This window comes from Enhydra lutris, unplaced genomic scaffold (genome assembly GCF_002288905.1).
Source record: "Enhydra lutris kenyoni isolate GAN:26980312 unplaced genomic scaffold, ASM228890v2 scaffoldscaffold1, whole genome shotgun sequence".
NCBI lineage: Eukaryota > Metazoa > Chordata > Mammalia > Carnivora > Mustelidae > Enhydra > Enhydra lutris.
The window spans coordinates 25694088-25721129 of NW_019154085.1; the positions used below are offsets into that span (position 1 = coordinate 25694088).

At 36.5% G+C, this 27042-nt stretch overlaps 1 protein-coding gene across 2 annotated transcripts in view; it reads right to left on the reverse strand.

Moving 5' to 3' along the window:
* The window catches only part of LOC111141847 (ATP binding cassette subfamily A member 12), a 170696-nt gene that overhangs the window by 55356 nt on the left and 88298 nt on the right, over positions 1-27042 (reverse strand). For both annotated transcript variants that reach the window (XM_022494689.1, XM_022494698.1), the window contains exons 11-22: positions 25944-26050; positions 19921-20177; positions 19711-19823; positions 18375-18499; positions 16277-16450; positions 13543-13707; positions 13002-13212; positions 11456-11595; positions 9590-9709; positions 6387-6477; positions 4017-4196; positions 3140-3455 (exon numbers count right to left, since the gene is read on the reverse strand). In XM_022494689.1, the coding sequence (XP_022350397.1) occupies positions 3140-3455; positions 4017-4196; positions 6387-6477; positions 9590-9709; positions 11456-11595; positions 13002-13212; positions 13543-13707; positions 16277-16450; positions 18375-18499; positions 19711-19823; positions 19921-20177; positions 25944-26050 (1999 nt within the window). The remainder of the gene's footprint in view (positions 1-3139; positions 3456-4016; positions 4197-6386; positions 6478-9589; positions 9710-11455; positions 11596-13001; positions 13213-13542; positions 13708-16276; positions 16451-18374; positions 18500-19710; positions 19824-19920; positions 20178-25943; positions 26051-27042) is intronic.

Sequence of the window (27042 nt, forward strand, 5' to 3'; positions counted from 1 at the left end):
TATATAAAGAACACATCCCCTCTTGGAGTGAAATTATACTCATGTTTTGAAATTGAGAATAGTCACTGATATTGCTCCTTTATTTATGAAGTGTGAGGCTGACTTAACAGTACGCCCATGATCTTCTTGCTGTAATGTTGCAAAAGTGAAAAACAGCTCTGGATTGTTAGATAAAATTACCACATTGTTTAGAGTGTATTTGAGTATGTCCTGTCTAGGAAAATAATTATTACATAGATATAATTGCAAAGCTCAAAACCGTTCTGTCTAAACGAAATTCTTATCTAAAAGGCAGATATAAAATTAGATGATGATTGGTTTATCTAGCTAAAAGCTATATCCTCCCAAATTACTGTATTTATCTACTCTTTAGAAGCTCATAGTTATTATTAAACTAAATTTTCCAAAATGAAATAAAATAAAACTCAAAGCATTCAATTTAAAATGCAAACAAAGAACTTGGATTCCTCAAAATAAGGCTCCAGGAGATGTTTCATACACAGTATAGTAATGTCTTTTCTGATAATGTGCTAAACTAGGCAGTCAGTAGAAGGCTTCATCAGTCTCCAAATATATTCCTGAGTGGTCTGCCCATGATACCAGACAGTTCCAATGCAGTGTTTCTCAAAATTAACCATCATCATAATCACATGAAGGGCTTACTAAACCACAAATTTCTGGGCCTCACCCATAAGCTTCTGATTTATTAAATCTGGGGTGGGATATAGAATTTGCATTTTAAATGCCAATTTAAAAAGCAAATTCTATATTCTATAGAATATATAGAATTCTGTATGTTTATGTTGTTGGTCCAGGGACCATAATTTGAGACTCACAGTTCTGACACTAGCCACCTTTCTATGAGGTAAGGCAAAGGAGTAGCTTTCAGTGAGAGGAACTCTAAATTGACCTATTTTCCATAGTAGGCTCCACTGACATTTTCACTTGGAGAATGGTACCAAGGCCATTTCCTTTTTAATCTGTAAGGCTAAGGAACTACCTTCAAGTTTCTCATGAAACATGCAAATATTAATGGAACATGACATCATCATCATTCATTGTAACTTTAGCATCAGAAGTGTATCACCATCAAAGACATGAGGATTATTTGTTTGTTTGTTTGTTTGTTTGGTGGGGGTGGGTGAGGGTTGGGGCCATGTCCAGTTTTTTTGGATCCTGGGAAACTGTCTGGCATGGGGTAGGCACTTAAACAATATTTGTTTAATGAATTTTCTCTTGGTTCAGGTCCAGCCCTAATGGTGTTTCTGGCCCTAGAATTAGGCAACAGCCCTCATTCATTAATAATGTATCCCCTGTAATGTTTCTTCCAAGTGACTGTATATTTTAAGATTGGTTTATCTTAGGTTTCGTTTAATATAAGGAGAAAATGCTGATCTCCTAATTGAAGGACCAGTAAGGTACTGGGCTATACAACTTTGGACACTTCAGTAACCCTTTTGGATTTCAGTTTTTTTCATCAGGAAAGTATGGTTAATGATACCTGCTCCTGGGGCACCTGAGTGGCTCAGCGGGTTAAGCCTCTGCCTTCTGCTCAGGTCATGATTTCAGGGTCCTGGGATAGAGTCCCACATCATGCTGTCTTCTCAGTGGGGAACCTGTTCCCCCGCCCCCTGCCCACCTGCCTCTCTGCCTTCTTGTGATCTCTGTTTGTCAAATAAATAAATAAAATCTTAAAAAAAAAAGATACCTGCTCCGGCTAACCTTACTTAGGTTGTTGGGCAGAACAAAGGAAATAGCGTATGTGGGAGCTATGCATGCAATAAAGAATTTACATGTATATGGGAGATACTATGATCAAACTCTCCCACGAAGAAGGCAGAGTACAGTTACTTTTCTTCTTAAAAAGAAAATCCAAGTACCCACCATCCGAGGTGCCAAAATTTGCAAGGGGAAAACGATGAGCCGGAAAACAGATGAGAATTTTCTTTTAATTGAACCCACAGGTCTTTACTATTCACACAGGCCGTTGCGGTTCACATACAGTTCAGGCTGCAAGGAACTGACTGGCCTGCACAATGAGCAGCTAACCTTGACAACCCACGGATGGAATCCTCATCCGTCTCTCCGTATCACTGCCACACAGAGGGTTACATGACCTCATTTCATCTACAGCTCTTGAAGCACCCAAACGAGATAGATACATCAATAAAAAGAAAAATGGGAAAAAAAAAGTCCAGAACCATCTGAATTGTATATAAACTGCAGTAATTGGGCTGGATAACAAGTGCAATTTCTTTAAAGCAATATATTCAGCCTCCAACTTTTACACAGACTGACTGTGGTCAGAGTGGGGGAGCCAGTCACTGCTATTTGACTGGTAGATCACTTGACTATTCAAATTCAGTTATCTAAAACATGGTCTTTGCATTTTTTGTCCATTTAGCAAACATTTTATTAATTTTTATTTTTATTTATTTAGTAGAGAGAGAGAGAAAAAAAGCAAGAGCAGGGGGAGAGGCTGAGGGCGAAGCAGTTCTCCCTGCTGAACAGGGAGCCTGAGGCGGGGCTCGATCCCAGAACCCTGGGATCATGACCTGGGCCAAAGGCAGACACTTCACTGACAGAGCCACCCAGGTGCCCCAGCAAACTATTTTAGATGAAGATTCCTAGCAAGTGGACTGGTACTGCATAACATAGTTTCAGATAGCATAATATTTATCTTAGAGATCAATGATGTGTTTTATCAGAACTCTTCCTTAAGACTGGCCATGCACTTGTGGATTTTTAATAAAATTTGAGAGTTGGAAGAGATGTTAAGATTGTCTTGTTTAGAGAAAGGGAAGACCAGTAGAGAGTGGGTAGCATCCAAATTATGCAGCCCTACACTGAGGTCTGGAGTCCAATTCTCCTGATTCAAGGACCAGAGTCCATGGAAAGCTAAGGGTTATGATTAAGGAAACCTAAATCATTTGGTAATGGACCTGACCATCATTCTGCTAACAGTGAGCCGCAGTCGTGGAGCTGTGCATGTGGTGTGGATCCTTTCCTGGAAACAAGCATTAGACAAAAATTTCATGGAAGAGATATCTTTCACTTGATCCATGTGAATGAGTATGCAGAAATGAGGTCTCAAAAAACTGGCTGGCTGTTAAAAGGCGCTCCAGCCACCCAGACTTACTTGTCTTTCATGTAGCAGGGGTACGGAATCGCCTGGACCTGGACTGCTACTTCCTGGGAGTTTCTTCCAGTCTGCAATTCAATGATTGCTCTCTCAATACTATCCTGTAAGTAAACAAAAGCCCTGCCATAGATCTGGTTATGTGATGGAGAATTGTGTGGCCCTGGGGCCCAAATCTTGGTCCTTATGCTTCTTGTGGTCTGTGCAGTCTTGAGACTCATGCGGATGGTATATTTTATGACAGGAGGAAGAGAGACATTTTCAGAGTCATAGCTTCTGTGCCGGCTTCTGTTAGAAGGAAGTTTAAAAATAACACCTAAAAATAAAAAGGCAACAACAGCAGAAAGTTATTTTATGGTTGACATTATTCATTGTTTGCAGGGTATACTTAGGGGGCAGCCAAACAGGCAATTGAGTTTGTAATGTGACAGTAAGTTCAGGCTCCTAATTTACAGAAAAGATGGCTAATTGGAAGTGACAACTTCAGAGATTCAAAGCAGGAGTTTGAGAATATAATTACAAACTAAGTGGCCAGATTAAATATATCACTCTAAGCCACTCAGTAAAATTAAAAAAAAAAACACAATAAAATGAATAATCTTGACTGATTATGGACTCAACTTCACCTTGTAACTATGTAATCCATTTCAGTCTTCATTTTAACCATGCCAACAAAATCACACATTTGTGGAAGTCTCGTCAGACAATATAGTGGGTTGACTACATGAAAGTTTTTCATTTCTAAGGACATCAGAGGGGACAGTGACCCTCCCCCCCTTCAGACTACTTTCCTGAGTTCTCGATGAAAGGCGTGAGGGAAGAATTTGGCCAATTTTAGTACAAAGAGAAACTCAAACTCTAGTAGAATAACACTTACTTCCAAAGAGTTCGTTGCTTTTATAAAGCCTTTTGGCCTCTCTCTCCATTTCATCTATGCTTTTTGCTGCCTGAATACGGTCATATAATACACAGGAGGAAATATTTACTGTCAGGGAAGATAGCGTGTTGAGATGATCAATGATGTCGATGCTGTTTTCTAATTTCAGCCTTAGAATATCTAAAAAAGCAAAGCAAAGCAAAACAGAAAAAACATATATTATAATGTTGTACTGTAATGTTTCTAGTAGTAATGAGACAAAATACTGGCTTTCTGGTCAGTACCTGCCATTATACTAGATTATAAGTAATAGGAAGTTGTAGAATTTACTAGAATTTACTCTAAAATATCTGGTAATAAAAATATCTAGTAATACGTGGAAAAATGTGTCCAGGTGTAAAAATATTTACTGAAGAGTACGTTGAGTTGGTACCGATAAAAGTAGACCCAAGTTCCAAGAGTGATACAAGCCGACTTAAAAATATATTCCACTCCAATTTACTTAACCAGTGACTAAAGGTAAATAATTAAAAAAAATACATCTACATTTAGTCAGGAAGAAAACTAGAGATGAAAGTTTCCAATAAACAGACACACTTACTTTGTTCAGGGAACGTGAATGTAATAAACAAAGGAAAATCTATGTAGAGTGTGTAGAACAAATAAACTGTATTATTCAATAAGTTGTGCTACAGAATCATTTCCCAGGAGACTGTGAGAATCTATGCCACATAGTGAACAACTTTCTAAAACTGTTTGATTTAAAACCTCATGTGAGTTATCTCTATTGATATCTGTATTAATCTAGACAAAATGATCAAGATTTTATTTCAGGTAATTACTCTGGAAGGAAGAGGATTTAATTGCTCTTCAATTTCATGATTCCTTATGAGGAAATCAACCGAGACAAAGGGTAAATATGAAATTGCAAGTTAATAAATCACTTGGCCAATTAAATTTTCACTGACTTGATCGTCATGAATACCAAGAATGGTGTATCATAAATCCTTCCTCACAAAACCCAAACATGACTCTTCCACAGTCCAATGTAAGACTTACTTTCTCACAGAGGGCAACTTATTAAATGCATTTCTCAGTGGAATTTAAAGTGAAATGGTTTGTTTGATATAGACATTGGTGGGGGAGGGGTAAAACTGTGGTTGAACAGTGGCCTCCAGCGGCCACTGGAAATCAACACAACACCAAGGATTCCTTAGACATGTGGGCAGAGAAGATCAAAGAAGAGCTATGAGGGTTAGTGCTCCCTCAGTTCAAACTACATAAACTCTTAGATATTAAGTTATATATATAATTATATGAACATCAACTCTCACTGTTACATTCATTTTAGTCTAATTTTAAATTCTAGAACTCCTCTCCTATATTTAAAGTTAGGAAGATAATACTTATATAAGAACTTTGTAGTATATCTCTCATATTTTGATCAAATGGTTTCTTACCCAAATGATACTTTTAGAGAATAAATACACTAAATCTTTCTTTAATCAAAGTCAGTCAACTATCATACAGGGCACACAACTATATACAAGACAAATGTAAGCAAAATGCTTCCCGACTGGTTTACAACCTATGTCACTTATGTCCCAGTAGCACCAGGAAGGAGGAGGGGCACTTGCTCTACTGCAGTGTAATTCAGATGTTTTCAATCCCTTCCTCATACCTGTGGTTGCATAGCAACAGTGAATCAGACACAGACTGAATTAGATGTCTTGCATCCCTTAGGTTGAAGGTGGGGATGTGGCAGAGGGAATGCATAAGTTCAGACAGCTTCCTTTGATCCTCTTTGCCTGTTCCTTTTAAATGACAGTGAGAAGAGGATCCAACCTTGAATACTGATTTATGTTTATTTTCTTTTGAGTCTCTTCATTGCTTTGTTTTGCTTTTGCTAACTGAATAACTTCTTCCAGGTACATTCTGGGTTAGTCAAAGTGATAAGAGGCCAGTGGAGATAAAATGTTAAATACAGCCAGACATAAAACGATTCATCTTCCTTTGTCCTTAAGGACCTGCTTTTCATCAAGTTATCAAAACAAAACAAAACAAAACAAAACAAAAAGTGTCCTCTTATTTCTAGCAATCTGCCAACCTACCAATGATTGTAGGAAAGGCTGCGTTTACATGAAGTATATAATTGTTGAAACTAACTGCAGATACTGGGTATCCAAACAGTTGTTACGACTTGCAATTATACAACTATCTAGGGAAAAGATGGATAGATATATCCAGGATTCTACTTAGAATAACTAGCTAAAAATCAAATACAGAAGAAAACAAAGTTTTCAAATGCAACCATGGCTCTCACATTTCTGACATGACTAGTGAACAAAAGTTTTGTGAATCTGGACTTACCGAGTTCATCTATCTGTTTTAATAGTTCAACAGCATCGAGTCCCACGGAGAATTTCACAAAAACTTGCACAAAGGGGTTCCTTAGAGTATTCTAATGAATAATAACAGGGACTCAGTTTCAATACAAGAAGAAAAGATGTCTCATCATTGTCTCTCTAATAATACCTGCGGTGAGATGAGTAACCACCACTCGGCATTATCAATGCATCACCTTGTGGTGCTCGCCTACAAATCCTTGAGAAAGAAAGAGAAGGTACACGGCTGCTAACGACTAGAAAGGCTGGGTTTTTCTTATCTATAGACACTAATTGGTCAGCACGCTAAAGTAGCCAGATCAGACTTTATTATTTTTTTTTTAAGTTTTAAAAAGTAGAGCTATTTTATTTAAATATTTTGAACATCGTTTCTCAAATACAGGATCCTAAGACTTTCTTTTTAACCAATATGAAGTACCAGATCTGACTTTAATGATCAACAATAAGAAATGATATTCACCGTAACAGTCAGTTTACCCATGGATACTACAACATCTGTTTTTTGATACATGCTGTACACAATTGTAGTAGTTGAATTTCACACTTGAATTTTGCTCAACTGAAACAAACTAAAACAACTTGGAAAAACTGTGATATCTACATGCAATTTCGTATCAGAGCTGACTGGCATCCTGTCTGCTACTTTCCAGGTAGGGGCTCTCAGCAAGCACTCAGCTTTTTCCAGTTTCATGCTATGTTTCTGTAAAGCAGGGATGAATAACTCATCAGAAAAGTCAAATGTAAATTGCTATAATATCATTTTATATTGTAAAAAGCACAATTATGTGAACATAGAAAAATGAATTGATGATAAAACTTTACACTATATCTATGGAAAGACTGAAAAATTTTTAAAAAGCATAAATGCTTTGACATATGAAGACTGTCATAGCTATCTTCCAAATTAGGAGACATAGCTTCTACCACTATAGAAATACAACTAGGTAACACTGAGGTGTTATGGGTACTAGGCACTGTCTAATACAGTTTACCTTAATTTTCTTGCACAGTTTTCCGTAACACCTTGAGGTCTCCTAAGGACACAAAATTAGTAAAGTCCAGGAGAAATTTGGAGGCAGAGAATTCAACTTGATTAAAAAAATGTTTATCTTAAAAAAAAATGTTCATCTTATGTGTTAATTCATGGGCTAGTTTTTGTGTGAGCCACACTTAAGTGGGTTTTGCCTTTAGAGGACAAGTCAATACCTTTTATTATTCTGTCCTTTCTACCAAGACCTTCAGTTTTGTTTTCATGGAGATACATGGTTAAGAACAGTATGTATTAACAGCATATACACAATAGAATTAATCACTAAATCCATAGGTGCTTTGGGGTCTAAGAGTAGTTGGCAGCATGTAGACCAATGACTATGACACAGCTCATATCGCGCTAACCCAAGTTCTTTAAAGTCTTACTATTTACCGGGAAGTAATTTGTGTGCCAAGGGAAAAACTGAATCAGAGCATCAGTAATAAACAAAGCACTGTGTTAGTTCCAATTCAGAGATGATCCACCCAGCCGTACAGCCAAACTCCCACCGCTCCTTTTGCAATCTGTCCTAGGACACATGATACTATTTTTACACACTTCTACACATATGACCCTCACAAATCTGTGCAATGGCTATCAAGACACTCATTTTAGAGATTTCATAAACTGTAGATCGAGTGTCTTACGTCTTTTGCCTAGCGGTTCACAGTGGCAAAACTAGGTGTGATGCTAAAAGCTTTAAATTTCGAGTTCTGTGTATGTTTGTAGAAATAACTTTGTCCTCAATAGCTGAGAATAATGACTGATTTGGGTCTAGAACAGAATAAAGTTGCTTCCAATAGATGACAGCCCTTTAATGGACATGATCACAGAGGTTCTCCACAGCAAATTACTGCACTTTGGAACTATTAGGCATACATCATGTCCTTCGTTCACTCACTGCTTTAGGCAACAAAACCTTCCTTAATAAAATCATGTATGTAGGTTTTGTTTTGTTTTGTTTTTTTCTGTTCCACAGGAAAAAAAGATTAGGGAAAGAGGAGCAATCTTCCATTTAGGAACTATGTATGTCAATAAAGTACTACTTTGTTACTGTCTTCATTATAGATTCATACAAAGAAAAGGCCACTTAAAATGAACATACTTAAAATTAGAGCCAAATTTAACAGTAAATTGTGGGAAAGATGTTTGATGAAAGTTTACTTTTTTATATTAATTATTAAGTATTTTTTTCAGATATGTATTTTTTATTATTCATATATTATATGTAACAAAAGCCAGATTATAATTGTAACTATCCACAAATTGTTAGTCAAAACAAAGACTGACCATAGTATCTTTGGGGCGTAACTTTTCTGACAAAGTTCTGTGCTACAAATCCTTTATTCTATGTTTAGCTTCTTGAATATGATTATAAGAAGGCCTTTGTAGTAAGGGAGGCAAATATATTTTGGCTCTCCATCAATTTTCCTTGGGTCTCTCAATACTTTGATATGCAAGCCATCCTCTCTTGAAGTTCCTGTGTCGCTTGCCTTCCTTCCAGTTTTCTCTAGCTGGTAACTGATCTGACTTTCCTCCTCCATCGTTACTTGTTAACAGCTCTGTTTGTGACTGGACCATTTTTCCACATTATTTTCATCATCTTCAGAAAACTCCACATCTTTTGCAAGAATTGCTAATTATACGTTTAAACCAGTGTACATTGTATTTGGGTTGCACTGTCAAATCTTTAACCTAGAATGTCTTATGTTTCAACCAAAGAACTCCCTGAATTTAATGTTCTTCTCCAGAATATTAATATTTTAGGAACTCTGGTTCTGTCAAGATAACAAAAAATAATTTAAAGTGGAGGAACAAATAAAATAAGGGTATTTTAAGTAGTTTTTACTGCACTTTATTTTTGGAAAACAAGATCTATGTCACTATTTATGCCTCAAGTTCAACCTGTAAAAAGGCTATCTCTGAACTACAGAGAGAGGACGGACCACGGGAGAGGAGGATGATCCTGAATGGGAGCGACAGATCTGTTGCCCTGTCTCAGACTCTTTCTCTGGAGGAAAGGCAATTTAATCTATTGAATATGGATTCTGAGTTATTATCTGCCCATTCCCATGATGAAGGTGATTAAAATCTCAAAGAATTGTAACTCCGACGGAAGAGAAAGAGCCGTTTCCTACCTGGAGCACGGGAATCGTCTGGTTTAACAGGTGGAAAGAATTCATGAAAAGGGGCGAGTTATCCATCCACTCTTGAGACTTTTCCCTTAGTTCTGCCAGTTCCCTCAGAGTCTTATTAGACTAAAAGACAAAGATACAAAAATAGATCTGGGCCATTATTGTTTTTTCTATATAGCAGAAGCTATCTTAAAGTTGTTTTGTTATATAGCTTTAAGAAAAACTTTTAAAAGGTGGAGCTAGTTAAAAAAAAATATAGTGTCAGAAATTTCCCACATGGTCAGAAGTTTTTAAATGGCAGCTTTTCATCAGGTCAAGATCACTTTTAAAAATTCTGGAAAATGTAGGGTTTGCTTCACTGTCCACAATGAATTTACAGTCAAGATGAAGTCATACTTTCTAGAGTTCCCAGAAGTTATTCATTTTTTTTCCAATGATACACTTAACCTTACTACTATAGAAACATCAAGTTCAAGAATATGAGAAGCATGCTTCCATAAACTGCTGGTGGAAATGGGTGTGTTATACCCTCATTTGGAAAGCACTCGGACAACAGTCATTAAATAAAATACATTATTCCTTGATCCCTCAATCCTGAACAATCATCTCACTGCAATAAAATACCACCGTATAAATAATATGCACGAGAGTATTTGTTGTCACATTATTTACATTAGCGCAAAAATAAAAAGGAAACACTGGAAACAAAATGCCCACCAATTGAGGACTGGGTCAGTAAATTCTATGGTATGAAAAAGTCTGCAATTTTCAAAAAGAATGAATTAAACTATACCAATTGAGTTGGAAGAATTCTCACAAGGTATTGTGTGAGTAAAGCAATACATAGAAAAACATTATAATGTAACCTCATTTAATTATGCAAAAATGACAAAAAAACTGCATATGAATGTATGTATAGCATAATAACCTACAAAGAGTGAGAGAAATGTGCATAAATTACAGAAAAACACATCTCTGAGTGCTAAAAGTCATTAGTTACATAAAAGAAAGAGTAAGATCAAGAGGAGAGGAAAAGAGAACTAAACGAAGAGGAAAGACAAAAAATGACTAAACTCAGGAAATAAGCAGGTAAGGACTTCATTTATGCAAAAATTATAAAGACGTGTAGCCGATAAAGTAAGATATTAAAATACAAACAAAAGAAACCAGTGATGAACTCATGTCCATTTTTATATAGACCTAAAATAATGTTATATTCACCTAGATTATGGTCTAATGACCAAGTAATGGTAAAGCAGAGATTTCTCTTTTTTTTTTTTACTTTCACTCTATCATTTTAAAAGTAGGTTTATAATTCAAGTCATTAAAGCTAACTTTAAAAGTTGGAGAGAAATGTAATGATGGTTCAGTTAGGTAGATGGTAAGTAGTTACTATTAATAATCTCTTTTTCAACATCTATCTCTTATGTAAACATAACGAGTTGAATTGTACAACCTGATATGAAGTCAGTAATTTATAATCTAGGGATTGTTTTGTTCAAACTAGTTAAAAATGCTCTAATATTATTTTTACTAGTGCAATTCTTTTTACACACTCTGAAAATCAGACACCAGTTGTAGAAAAATTTTCTGCCATTGGAGATAAGCTGAAAAATCTGAGGTCTTGCTTCAACTAACCTTATTCTCAAGGGTCAGCATGGTTCACGCCTCTTCAAAGGGCTACCAACCAGTCTACACTGTTTATACATATACAGGGCAGAGTTTGAGAATTAAGAGTTTCAGAAAGCTAAGGGTAATAGTAGGTAAGATATAAAGAAAGCTCAGTCAGCTACAGTAAATTTGGAAGTTGATTACTTTAAAAATCATCTTAGTACTCTAAACAGAAACTTTGAGTTAAAATGGTCAAACCTTTTCCATTATTGCCTTTGTTTCAGGGGTATATGGTGCATACAAAATTTTTCCCAACAACATAGGTTTCAAGAAAGCCCAAATCACAGGTCCAGCAGGCATATTAATGATGTCTTTATAAAGGGAGAAGCAAAATGGTGCTAGAAGGAAAAAGTGAATAAAACCATTTAGTATGTGTACCTAAAATCTATTTCCTTATTGTAAATTGACACAGATTATTGTTATCACACCCAAAGATACATGCCTTATACTTCCCTTATCATTAACAGTTGTGAGGCCTCTGGTATCAAAGTAAGAAAGTGTAGTAACAACTATTTTTTTTTTTTAGGTGTGAAAGTTTAACCCAGAAAACAAGCCTACAATAAGGGATGGCATTTGGCCAAGAGGAGTTAAAAAGGTTGAAAATCACATTTCAGAATATCTTCCAACAGATCCACATCACCAGGGCTTAATTTAAGAACATATTCAAAAATCTGCTACTAAGATACTAGTACCAGATATATGAGTTGGTCCATGAATGTTGAATGAGTAAAAAGATGAATAAATGCATCAATCCAATTGCTATATTAAACATTCATACGTGGGCGCCAGGGTGGCTCAGTTGGTTAAGCAACTGCCTTCGGCTCAAGTCATGATCCCGGGGTCCTGGGATCGAGACCCATGTCATCTAGCTCCCTGCTCTGCAGGGAGTTTACTTCTCCCTCTGCCCCTCCTCCCACCTGTTTTCTCAATCACTCTCTCGCGCGCAAAATAAATAAATAAAATCTTTAAAAAAAATAAACATCTGTGTATTATATGGAAGAGCCCAGTTGATGGAATTTTCCATCCCAAGCACTGTGGGGTTGATGTGCCATGAAACCTTTATAGCTCTGCTGCATTCCATGTGTGATACAACTTTGTAATTCTCACAAGTTAAGAAAAATATTGATCTAAGCAGATTTATTTTTTAATTTGTTTTAAAAGATTTTATTTATTTATTTATTTGTCAGAGAGAGAGAGAGAGAGAGAGGGAGGAAGAACACAAGCAGGCAGAGTGGCAGGCAGAGGCAGAGAGAGAAGCAGGCTCCCCGCTGAGCAAGAAGCCCCTTGTGGGACTCGATCCCAGGACCCTACGATCATAACCTGAGCCGAAGGCAGCGGCTTAACCAACTGAGCCACCCAGGCGTCCTTCTAAGCAGATTTAAAGCATGTTTTTGTATTATGTACTGGCAACGATGGTGAAGTTGTGGTTGACAAATTCTGAATGTTAAGAGGCTAGACTTGGCAGCAGACCACCGAGTTCAGCTCGCAGCTCAAATACCTTCAGGTTGGGTGACCGTGGCCAGTTAGTCTGTTTGTGCTTCATCTCCCCTTAGTAAGATGGAGAGGCACACCTTTTACGCTTGCCGAAAAATGTGACTCGGTTAATACGCAAACATGTTTGATGTGTGGGAAGTGTGTAGAAGTGTTGGGGAAACTAATACTTCACTGATCATAAGAGGCTAAGCTACAGCAGACAGTGTTATCAGGAGATGATGTTACTATGCTGATTTTGACGTTTACTCACTGGTATGTATAGGAATTCCATATTTGGAAGCAATCTGTTCTTTGCTTAATTTATAAGTCAAAAAGTCCTTGGTGTGGTTGCCTTTTCCCCTTTGAGAAGAGGGCAGCAAGGCAGTTAAATATTCAGTGGTAATCCCTTGGGAACACAATGCTTGGGAGATGGTGCTAAATGATCCTTGGGGTGTGTTCATCCGCTTGCTTCTATACATTGCCTATGAGATAAAAATCCACAATTTATTAACATCAGAAAGCTATAAATGCTGCTGAGAACAATACAGAAGAAAACCTGGTCATGCTTAGAGTATCCTTACTAGCTTCCATAATTCCTTTAAAACATGTATCCCAAATATAAATGCAGAATGCTGAACTTCCCTGACTTAAGTGGCCAAAATTTTTGCCAGAGTAGAAGAGTTTTCCTGCAGGTGCTTTTCCCCAAGGTACTATATTGGTAGCTGAATGTATTACAACTAATCTCAAATACAAGTTAATGTGACAAGAGGAATTTCCCAATAAGCACATTACTGGGTGACTTTCTTTTTTACCTGTGTTAATGGAACACTTCTGGGCAGATGCATTTGTCTCAGGGATGTCATTTTATCTAGCAGCGGATGTGTGCCAGAAGCCATCTGATTGAGAATCTCTTTAAGCCTCATGAAGAGTTCTATCATCTTTTCTACTGGCTTTTGATCTTCCCTAGGGAAAAACACCTAATAGGAACAGAATAAAAATAAATGATGTATGTGGAGGCACTGGAACCCATACACACTGTTGGTAAGAATCTTAAAAGGTACAGTTATTTTGGGGAAAATTGTGGAAGTTTATTAAATACTTAAACATAAGTTTGGCATGCAACCTAGCAATTACATTCCTAAGTATTAATCCAAGTGAAATGAAAACATATGCCCACATCAGGATTTGTATGTGAAGGCCCATGGTAGCATCATTCACAATAGCCAGAAAAGTGGAAACGATCCAAATGAAAGGACAAATGAAATGTACATCATTTAACTAGAATACTCTTTAGCAATAAAGAGACAGGAAACACTGGCACATGTTGCAAAATGCATGAAATTAAAAAACATTATACTGAGTAAAAAAAGCCAAACAAAGACCACGTATTGTATGATTTAGAGTATATAAAATGTCTAAAAAAGGCAAGTCTCTGGAGACAGAAAATGGATCAGGGACAACATGGGCTAGAGGTGAATAAGAAATAGCTGCATATAGACACAAGTTTTTTTCTGGGGTTGAAGGAAATGTTTGAAAATTAGATTGTGGCAATAGTTGCACAATTCCATACATTTATTTAAAGAATACTGAATTGGTCACTTTGAATAAGTGAATTTTGTGGTATATAAATTATACCTCAATAAAGCTGTCAAAAATAAATGATTCTAAAAGTCAGAAGGGCAAATATCAATTATTAACTCTTCATGGATATACTATTGCTCAGAAATCATATAATATGATCCTTAAAATCAGAAAAGCTCTTTCAAAAAGCTCATGTGACTCATCAAGTTTAGTCATAATCCCACAATGCTTTTCTGCTGCATGAAGATACACTGGAAATATTTTTAAATTTTCAAGTTATTTCATCCTCTCATTCATTTGATCACCAAATGTTAATTGAGCACCTGCTATGTCCCCAACATGGATGAGGGGATGGGTATACGGTGGTACACTAAGAGATACCATCCCTCCAGTCAAGGAGCCTTGGTCTAATAGAAGGTCTAAACACCATTATGAGCACAAGACACAGCTGGAGAGACACCATGGAGATGCAGCTACCTCAGTAGCACAGCTACTAATTTCAGTTGTACTTTTTTCTAAATTACAACAACATTTTGATTTTTCTTCCAGTTCTGCCAAAATTCTGAGCATTTCCACACTGATGTGAAATAAACTGACTTGTAACAAGAAATTTTTCATTATTTTTCTTTGCAATACCTAAAAGAAGTAGCATGGTCATCTGCTTGTCAAATGCACGTATTTAGTTACTAGACTCAACAAAAAATATTTGGTTTGATACCTGCTCTGCAGAGGCATTATAAAATAAGGATTAACATTTTAGGTGAGCAAAATTAATAATTTCACTTCATATGCATTTTAGTTTATCGTTTATGCAAAATAACCATTTGTCTAGTTAATGGATATTTGCTGAGTGCCTCTTTGGACCTAGCACCATTCTTGGCATTTGAAATAATGGGTGGTTCCATGGAGCAGCTGTGCCCAAGGAGTCACCAAGTAGGAGAGAATTTTAGGGATGGGAGGGGTTTTGCAGATCATGGGGTTCCTGTAGGATCTGGGGCATATACTTGAACAGACTGGGGAGCCACTGGAAGGTACTGAGCACAGGGCTGGCATAATGTGACTTAAGCTTTAGGAGGATCACTCTGGCCGCTTAGGGATGGTGGAGCAGGCTGGGGGTGTGGAGGCAGGGAGGCCAATTAAGAGGCCACTGCAGAAATAGAGGTGTGAGAAAATGATGATCCAGAACAGGAGTTTTGATAACTAGTCCTAAAACTTTTGACCCCCTTTGCTGTAACAACAAAAGTCAGCCCTGTTGCTTCTGGTTCTTCTTACTTTAAAGGGGAAACATTTTTTTTTTCCAGTGTTTGCAATAACATGTAAATATTTTTGATCAAGTATAGATATAGGTGAAATAGGTGTTTGATTCTTCTATGTATATATTTTTCATTTGGTTCTGTATTACACAAGTACTTACGAAGCATGACTTATTGCAGGATGAAGTCATTCCTGACTTTTCTAAGCTCTAATAACGACCCATTTATTTCATTGTACTGCATAAGTAACAGTAGCCTCTTTCTAAATTGGTGGAAAACACACACACACAGATTTTTAACACCAAAAAATCTCCCTACTTTCCTTCACAAAAAAAAAAAAACCCAAAAAGCAAACAATAAACTTTGTTCTAATCTTTATTATCCTATCAAATTAATTCTTGTTCACTATAAAAAAAATACACACACACATCTGTATTTCATACTTTAGTATAACATATATTAAATTTAGTATGTGGGCTTGGATACACAAACTGAGAGTTAATAAGGCAATAATATTAATTTCTTCATCTATAAAATGTACGAATTTCCAGTATATGATCACTAAGGTCCTATTTAGCTCTAAAATAAAGCTGTAATTCCAAAAGCTATATAAATGGATCTTATTTGTTATAGTATCAGGGAGCATACTCGTGTAATCAAATGTTTTTATACTAAAATGTGAATATAAAGTACTTCAGCAACAGGAACCTGCCTTGTATGTGAAGTTGTAAATGTCCAAGTAGTGCAGAAGGGTGAGTCCAATGAGGTAAGACTGCCGGGATCTTTCTGGAAGAGGCAGGCTACAGAATTCCGTCATCACATCCTCCATTTTGGGATAGGTCATATTGGCATCGCAAGAATGCAACCAGAACACACGAGAAATAATCTGCAAGTTGGAGGAAGAAAAATATTTTAGTGTGAATCTTTTGAGAGCTCTCTCTCAAGAGAAAAGCTTTGCTTTATTCTTAGACTTCATTTAAAAATATGATAAATTATGCTCTGAGTCAATTTTTCTCCCCGATTTAAAGCACTAATCACAGGGTGCCTGGATGGCTCAGTGAATTAAGTATCTGACTCCTGGCTTCAGCTCAGGTCACAATCTCAGGTTCATGAGATCAAGCCCTACGTTGCACTCTGTGCTCAGTGGGAGTCTGCTTGAGATTCTCTCTCTCTCTCTCTCTCCCCCACCCCCCACTGTGTGATCTCTCTCTCTCTCCAATAAATAAATAAATCTTTAAAGCAAAAATAAAGCACTAATCACTATCAATAAAACTGTAGAGAGCCCAGAGTTCACTGGAAAGCTTAAGAAACAAGATGGAGAAAAAGAGATGAAGAAGTGTCTGTGATAATTCTGAGATTACTTCCAAACAACTGGGTGAGTGATGGTACCAAGAATGAATTGATCTGGAGTTAAGTCTGGGAAAAATATTCATTTAAGACTCATTTTCCCTTTAAAATTTTATTTAGTGTATTTAAATTATTTTGTTTTTAAAATCATTTGAAGTTATAATCTTTTTTTTTTTTTTGAAGTTATAATCTTACACAAGAAACTCTAGGTATCTCTATTGAGAGATAAAGGGCAAAGAACAAAAAGCCAAGGATTATGTAATAGTATCAACCAACCATCCTGGACAGTGATGCTGTGTGAAAAGTGAGGTGTGTATATGAGAAGTTAAGAAGTCTCTATTGCCATTGAGTTGAAATCAAGAGAAATGTTTAGGAAATTCAAGACTATTGAAACTTTTCTCTCTCTTTCCTTTTGAAAACAGTAAGAATGTACACTCCCCATTTATGTATTTTTATTTACTAAAATGAACCTGCTCTTCAGAAGCCAAACAGTTAATTACTGAAATTAGATCTTAGGATAAAATGAGTAAAAGGTGAGATCAAAGGGAAAAGGTCAATGACTACTATTTGCTAGAGCAAGAGTTAAAAAAGAGACGGCAAGGCACTTTTAGTTTTGTATGAGGGAACCAATGAACAGGACACAAGTAAACCTAAATATTTCCCTAAGGCAGTCTTCAAGGCTTTCAAAAAACTTTATCCGATATTGGAGAATAGCTGGGCTATGCTTAGAAATTACACACTCTGTCACACGTAAGTTCTGGATGAGGCCTTAAACTCTGCAGTTCTTCTGAAAAATTTCTATGACATTTTCAGACAATGGACTTGGGAAAGGGATAAAAGAAGAGACATTTCAAGTGGAAAAACCCTATTATCATCCTTAGGAAATAACATTATTAATTTTCACACCCAAACATGTTCACTATATCCACAAACTTGCCCAGAGTTCCCTGGATCCTATCTATTTTACATACTATGTCTTGTCTTGGGACTTTTAAAAAGCAAAACTGACTATTCATTTCAACAAATTGTAAGTGGCCTGTGTTTTTTTTTTTTTCTTTTTCTCCCAATTAGATTACTGAAATCTGACTTTGATGTCATCATAACAGTCTGTGCCAATTTATCTCAGAAAACCTGACTGTGATCATGCATATACAGAATTATTGATGGCACTATTTATTTAAGAAAACCATATAGAGGTTAAGGAAAAGGAGAGCACAAAGGTGGGAAAATGAAGGAGAAGGAAAACTAGAAGGAAAGGAAATGAACAGTGATAACTTGTCTTACTTCAGGATTTTTCTTCTAACCCCACTAGGAATTGAGCCCCTGATTTTATCATTTGCAAGCAAAATGCACCAGATCTGCAAGCAACTTCTCAGTGTTTTACTGGTAGATGCTCAACAAATATTACACATGATTTAAACTTTTAAGATCTGGCTGCTAAGAACAAACGTATTTCACCCCACCTCAGCTCTGTTATCAGGGATAGGAACGGCCAGCAGACTATCGATACTCCTGTTGGACATGCCTGTCGTTCTCCTCAACTCTTCCTTCAGCTCTTCAACATTCTTAAACATTTCTATTAACTGACCTGCAAGAAAATAAAAAAGAAAGAAAACACGTGTTGGTTGCAATGGAATTCTTTTTAAGTTGTTGTACTAACATTAGAGGAACCTTCTAGACTAAAACATACACTCAACATACATGTCTTGGGTCAGGAGCAGAGGTCTCTCAGTTTTGGCGAACTCTCCATCAGATAGAAATAGATTTAGACTAGTTCCAATTATGGTATCATTGGCCCAAGGTAACAAATTGTCCTGGGTTATAAATTTTCCTTAGATGTCTACAACACAACGTTGATTCAAAAAAAAAAAAATATATATGGTTTCCTCCCAGACTTTGATCACATAATGCACTAAATATATATCCCTCCATTTGATTTAAAACATCACACAAATTCAAAATGTTTTCCAACCTCGGATCATAGAATACTGTCAACTTAGGACAAGGTTTGCTAAATCTGCAACATTAATGCTGCACAGCACTTTTCCTTAATTTTGTCCAGCACATTACAGTTTGTAAAGGATTTTTTAACAGTCCTTACCTCACTTTTATATAGAATGTGTTTAACTTCAAACTTTTTTAGGACACTGATTATAATTTTTTCATATCTGGGTCACTCATAACAAATGATATTTTGACTTTACTTAAGCAGATTATAATCTTCATTCTGCAAATATCTTTCGACATCTTCATGAAGTATCCCTTACACAAATATGCCTTCTTTATTTTTGGACTTACTGCCTTTCAAATTTTTGTGGCTGCCTGTTGTCCAAAATTCTGAATGCCTTTCTTTTCAGTATTGAGGTATTATGCAAAGAAGAAATGTATTACATGGGGCCTCATGCTCAGAATACTAATAGGTTCTGAATTGAGATTTCTATAGACAGCAGTGCATCTTTTTTATTTTTTAAATCAGATTATTTTCATGAAGTAAATAAATTCCATCCTAGCTAATGCGCTTTAATATATCAGAGAAATAAAAGGTGAATGGTCTAACTAGTTAAAATTTCGAAGATCTTTTTGCTGTGAAATCAAATTTCCCTATTTCATCCTCTGCTGGCTTTCTGTGTGTATATTTTAGACAAGTAACCATATTTGAAAGCTTCGGACTTCTCATGTGTAAGGGCAAATACAAAGTAGGTTTGGTTGGGAACTTCAGAAAAGCCTTTCTTAAACTGCACCATGAGAATCACATGCATTCTTAAAAGATAGCACTTAAAAATATGAATGGGGAAGCACCTGGTTTTTCAGATGGGTCTGCGCTGTTATTGACATGCAGCATGGCTTCTATGACCGGCATTAACTGTGTGATATTTTCCAAGTAATTCATTTGCAGTGCCTGTTCTAGAAACCTGGAACAAAGCAGAAGAGGAGAAGAAACTGCACTAAGTATATCCATAATGATCTGAGAAGGGGTTTCACCAAGGAACAGGCAATGAAGATACTTACCAATCCATATTTAAATTCATTTTGCTTGGCTCCCCAGTAAGCAAATCCCTCAGTTTTTTAGATATAATATTGTCATGGTACAGTAAGTTGGTTGCTATTTCGGTGCCAAGTTCTGCTGCTTCGAGGAGCTGCACATGAAACGCACTTTCTTCACATAGGTTCCCAAAGTTCACGTCAGAGAGCTGGCACATTCTCTCTATTGGACGGAAAGTTTCAGATTCGCAAAGAAGTTCGGTCAAGTTTCGAAGCTGAGACAGCTTTCCAGAATGGGGAAAGAGCAGGAAATAGATTAGTTACATTATTATAAATATTTGGTAACTGATAATAAGTAACCAAAGTTGATTTACTTTAAGAAAATTGTGCATTTGTGTTTAATTTGTTGGCATTTGGCAAGTTTTACTGCAAAGGATTATATCCTGTCATTTGAGTTTACTGCTTTCTTTACAATTTTGTAAAACTCTTGGAGCTATTAAACCTGTATTTCCCAACTGGACTCAGATCTTGTAGACTCAATGGTTAAAAAAGAGGTGGTTTAGTTTTATCTCATTTAAATCACAAATACTTCAACTAATTTATATTTTTGTTTATGTTTTAAATCATGTGGAAAGGCAGACAGAAAAGCGGGTTTGGCAAAATAAAGTCTTTCTTCCTTGTACACATTAGGATGGCTACTGTTAAGTAAAAAAGAAAGAAAGGAAAAAAACCAACAAATGTTGGGAAGGATGTGGAGGAACTGGAACCCTTGTGCACTGCTGGATGGAAAATGATGTCGCCACTGTGGAAAACAGTATGGAGATTCTTCAGAAATAAAAACAGAATTACTGTATGATTCAGCAATCCCACTTCTGTGTACATACCCCGAAGTACTGAAAGCTGGGTTTCAAATATTTGTGTACCCAGGTCCACAGCAACATTATTCACACTAACCAAGAGGCAGAAGCAACCCAAGTGTCCACTGACAGATGAACTAAACCCAATGTAGTATACAGATACACAATGGGATATTACTCAGCCTTAATATCAGACACATGCTACAACATGGATGAACCTTGAGGACCTTGTGCTGTGAAATAAGTCAGTCACAAAAAGACAAATACACTGGATGATTTCACTTAAATGAGGACTGTAGAGTAGTCAAATTCACAGCGACAGGAAGTAGAACTGTGGCTGCCAGGGGTGAGGGGCAGAGAGGAATGGGCATCATGGTAATGGGTACAGGTATTCAGTTTTGCAAGATTAAGACAGTTCTGGAGATTGGATGTATTTAACAAGCCTGAACTGTACAGTTAAAAATGCTTCAGGCAGTAAATTTTATGTTACGTGTATTTTACCACAATTAAAAAAAATTCATTGGGGCGCCTGGGCGGCTCAGTGGGTTAAGCCTCTGCTTTCGGCTCAGGTCATGGTCTCAGGGTCCTGGGATCGAGCCCCACATGGGGCTCTCTGCTCGGCGGGGAGCCTGCTTCCCCCTCTCTCTGCCTGACTCTCTGCCTACTTGTGATCTCTCTCTCTCTCTGTCAAATAAATAAAATTAAAAAAAAAAAAAAAAAAAGTTCTGCTGTGCTTGGAAGCTACCCTGGAGCTATTCCTTTTAAGAAGTCAAATAATTTGGGGCACCTGAGCTCAGTCAGCTAAGCATTTAACTCTTGATTTCAGCTCACGTCATGATCTCAGGGTCATGAGATGAAGCCCCACACTCGGCTCCATGCTGAGCGTGGAGTCTGCTTAAGATATTTTTTCTCTCTCTGCCCCTCCCCCTCCTTTTCTCTCAAAAAAAAAAAAAAGAGAGAGAGAAAGAGAGAGGAAGGTCAAATAATTTGGAGCAACACTTAAGGAAGCAAATGCATGTGTCATTCATTGCAACTCAATTTCAATCAGAAGTTGCATTTCAATAGAAATGAAATATTTTATGATACAAGCAAATGTTTAGGGATGTTTCTTTCCATATATCAAATGGGAAAGGCACAATTATGTGTCTTAGATGAAAGATTTATAATAACTACATGTAGGCAGAAGCAATTAAACACTGATCATCTTAGATAATAAATATCATTGGTCTATTTTTTACTGTATTTAATATTCTAATTGACTTCTGGCTTTGAACTATCTAAAACAGCCTCATGCATATTAAAATTCTACTCACTAGTCACTGCTGTGAGAAAATTTCCATTACAGGTCCAATTGTTTTATCAGCTGTAACTACGTGTTTGCCATTCCATTCCTTCCTTTGATTTTCAAATACTAGGTATGATTAAATTTTTAATGAATGGAGCCAAGCCTTCCTGCCACATCCTCCAGTGGCTTTTAGTGATTTCATAAATAAAAGGATAAATACTGGTAGCCCAATAAATTTGTTTTAATCCAGCTTTGAGGGTATAGTAAATATGAGACTTTTACTCAGTAGAGACCTAAATACATATGTATGGATATATTTTGACCCAAATATATTTTTTAATTGCAAGTTTGACATACATGTGTTAAGAAACCAGTAAAAGTCCATACAGTATAATCCTTGCTTGATAAGATAAAAATTATTGAAGGAGAAATTGGAAGTGTAGCCATGCTACTGAAGTAGAATTGGTTCTCTGAAATAAGGGTTAATTCAGGGTCCATGTGGAATACATTGTGGGGCATCAAGGAGCAACCCGAGAGTCATTCAGTATTTGTCATTATTTATTACTTTCCTCTACAAGCAATGCAGGCATTAAATTTTTAGAAGCTTCATGGATCATTAATAATCATAAATTCAAAGAATTAAAATTCTCTCTTCAAAAGTATGTGTCAAATCCAGATTGTGGCTCTGTCAGAACCTCATGTAGAGTCCTTCTCTCCTTTATCATGACCCTGGTCCACATAGTGAAGAAAGGCTCAGGTCAAACTTGAACAACAACCCATAACTAACTCCATGTCCAGCTGTGACTGAATTCCCCAGTGCCCCTGGTCCCTGAATGCATCTGAAACAGAAACGTAAGTTACATTTAAATAAGAACTCAAAATATCAGTGCACCTGGGTGGCTCAGTTGGCTGGGTGTCCAACTCTTGATTTCAGCTCTGGTCATGATCTCAGGGTTGTGAGATTGAGCCCTGCATTGGGTTCACGCTGGGAATGGAGCCTGTTTAAAGTTCTCTCTCTACCTCTCCCTCTGCACCCACCTCACCTCAAAAAAACAAAAAAACAAAAAAACAAAAAAACCTCAAAATATCGTAGGTATAAAACTGATAAAATAGCAATGCTCTTGGGCTCTTGGCAAGTAAATGCAGGGGAAAGGAACTTATTTAAAAATTTAACGGTGTTATAATAAAGATATTGTGTTACCCATATTTCTGCCCAATACAGGGAATATCCACTTTATGTGTAGTTCCCCAATCAGGAAACTACCCTTCTTACAATGAACAAAGGAGAAAACATAAAAGCTCAGGAAAAGTTCAATGTTAGGACTAGAAAAGAGGGGTAGGAACAGGAGAAGTCACTTTTGAATGACAAGCATTTGACATCTTGGAGGATCTAAACCTTCTTAGAAATGCCACAAGTAAAGTTTTAGAACAGGTAGGCCCTAACTGTCACAATTAAGATACTAATCTTAAGGCAAAGCAAGAAAGTTAAAATCATCTCCTGCTATAAAACTGTAAGAATTTATCTTCATTCTTTCAGTGATACGCACTGGACATTTTCCGTGTGTCCACACACCTGCTGTTGAGAATACAACAAAGAGGAACAGACTTAATGTCCTCAGGGAGTTTACAGTTCTGGAATGTAGGGGTTCTGTCAACTGAAAATAGCAGCCATGCTTGTAAATGACAACAGATTTTCTACCCAAGGGACAGGATTGTGTTTATTTCCACTTCTGTGGCTTCTAGAACTTTTTTCATAATGTAACCCCCAAGTGGAGCAGTATCTTCAAAACGTGGATGCTGTTTTAAATTATTCTCACATCTATCTCCCATTCCACGAGTGTAAATGATTGAGAATGGATTGTTCCAATTTCCCTGGTGTATATTTTGTGCTGCCTAGTTACGTCACAAGTTGAGAACCACAGTGAATAATTGTCCAGGTGACACAACTACACCACCAGACTCTCTTTTATCACCCTTATTTGTTCACACATCCATGAGTTGTCTTAAGCTCCTACTATGTGTCAAATATGGGGGCTTCAGAGATACAAAAGGCAACATTTTATCTGAATTTACCCTCTAGGGAGGGAAACAGACCTTACTTACACATCAAGCTATAAAGCTAAGTAGTAAGTTTCAATAGCCAGAAATCTCACTGCTATTAGACTCCTCTCCCTTATGCCCACTGGCTGCTGTGTTGTGTCACCTAACCTCCTACACCCCATTCTTCAAACTGTCTCTTCCTTCTTTTTTTGCCACTGACAAAGTGCAGGGCTCACTTTTTGCTTAGGTTACTGCAAAAATCACCTATTTGGCTCTTCTCCATTCTGTCCCCATAGTTCTACAAGAGCAACCTCTTTCTAAAATGAAAAATTTACTTCCTTCAAATGCACAACTTTCCAGACAAGATTCAAACTTTGTGACTAAGCAGAAAGAGGACTTTCGGATCTGGGCCCTGTCTCTCTGCAGTCCCCTTTCCTGTCTCTCCCATAGGCACCTTATACTCCAGATGGGAACATGTCTGTCCTTCAGGTTCACACCTCTGTCTTAACAAATGTAGGTCTCTGTATGTGAAATGCAGGACTGCAACCTAATCCCACTCTGCCCATTAAGAGCAGGCATTATCTCCTCCATGAGAGTTCTTCTCTCCACCCTCATCCCCTACTATCAAAGTTAAATCTCACACTTCCATACACAGAATCCTGTCCATCCACATACCACAAGACTTATTTCACTGTGTTATAATTATTGGTCTGCTTTCCCATCTGCTACAGTGCATTGGTGTAAGGACTTTGGGGTTACAGATTATATCTTTTGAATAAATAGATTAGTGTTATGGGACCATAGATGGTGGATTGAATGAATGAATGGATAAATATTATGTGCACACAAAGCCATTATCCTGGCTAGGAAGCAGCGAGAAAGGCAATACTCTAATATTATAGAAGTGACATTTAAACTTGTCCTTGAAGGATGAGTAGGAATTTTCCAGATGAATGCATAACTTCCTTTTCATTTGCACAAACAAATTAAGATACTGCTAAATTAGATGCATTAGAAATTTTGATTTGTGTAGAAGACCAGGACAAAATGTAGGTAATCTCACTAGCATTACTTACTTATACTACACATGGACATATGTTTTGGATGCCTACTTAATTAGACCATGTTGACTACACAGAAAGTCATCTTGCTTGCCCTGAATAAACCAGTTATAATTTTGCTTTATCCCTGCCTACATAAATTCAATTAAACTGCTGTTCTTACTAGGAAAGCTGCTTTCAAATTTTAATAGGGTTATTTAAGAAATGACGTGAATTATCATGATAACCTATATACTATATGCATGAGCTAAACAAAGAATAATAGATAAATTTGAACCAATTCAAATTTCAAGAGTTTAAAATTTTTTTCTGCTGCTTTCCCTCCTTTGTTGAATATCATACATCTTAACATGATTTATTAGTTTCTGCTGCTGATGACAATAAAAATAGGTTAGTCAACTTCCGAGATTTCTGCATACTGAAGCCTAAACACCAGCTTTTAAGAGCAACTTTTATACTTTTAAAAACTGAGGCAAACTTAAATTGGAAATCATATTATGAATACTATTCTGAAATTACGAAGCTTAATGAGATAACTATATTATTAGCCATTCCTTTATGTATGTGAATACTGTAATTAGGCCTTTATGGGTCACTTCATATAGAGATATCCACCAATTAAGAACAAAATGCCATTTTATAGCATAAGAACACTTTTGTCCCCCCCCTTTTCTGGCATTAATATAGTCAAAATAGGACCGATATTTATAAAGACATAGATTTAGAACTTAAACTGAAAATATATCTTGCCAGAGTATTACAGAAAATGTCAAGGTTTATTTATTTATTTTTTCTTTCATGACTTACTGTTGATTTCAGGACTTCAGGAACTGAAGAAAAGTAATCCTCATAAAAACCATCTTGAAGAAAAGATTTTTTAAATGAAATCATGGACTGCAGGCGTCTTAAATTTTCTGTAAAGGAAGAGTAAAGAGTTACCTTATGTGAACTGCAAGGTCACTTAGGAAGCCCATTTGAAAAACACCTTTATCCTAATTTACTGCTAAGTTTTTCCTAAGATAATGGCCTAGTTCAATCTAAATATAAGACAAGTGAAAATTTAACCTTTCCTTGAACCATGGAGACTACAGAGTTCATTATTTTTAAAATATTCATAGATATTCTGCTTAGAGACAAAAATATTTCTAGCAAAGGTACTATGCACTTTTAGCTCTTCGTGAACTGAATCTGCTTTTATTTCTGACTTTTGAATATACTGTTAAGTTGAAGTGTTTGGGGGAGACTAGATTGCATAATCACTGTGACACATACATGCCCTTCCAAGCTTGATTAATTCATGCCTAGTAAACAGACACCATGCTTAAATATTTGCTATGCCATTTCTTGCCATTAAGTCTCAAGAAATTATTTTGGTGTGGGCAACGTGAATGTAGACCCTTTGGAAAAGGTGAGAAAATCAAGATTTTCTCTTGAAAAAGGAAAAGAGACGTCTGATTAAATGCCATCTTAATGACTGTCCATGAAGGCAGAAAATTGAAAATAAGGTGTATAAGGATGGAAGTAAAAACAGTCTGCCACACAAAAATCCTTTGTTTATAAATAATTTACACCTGCTCATTCTTCATTATTTCTTGATATATAAGATTATTAGGGACACAGAAAATGCCATGAAGGGTTATATGAACTACTAATAATTCCAGGAACTTGGCAAGTTTGTCTGGGTGGTCATTATCATATTTTCTGTTACATGGTCATTGCACACTGAAGTTTCTCCAGGTGACCAGAAGTACCAGCAGCAGGAACAGAAGTAACAATATAATATCACAATTAATATTACCTTCATATACCAAACTACCAAACTGAAACTCATACATATGGAAACTAAAATCTTTTAAAAACCCTTCTCTTTATTTTTTAAGCAAATGTCTTAAAACAGAATTAGAAC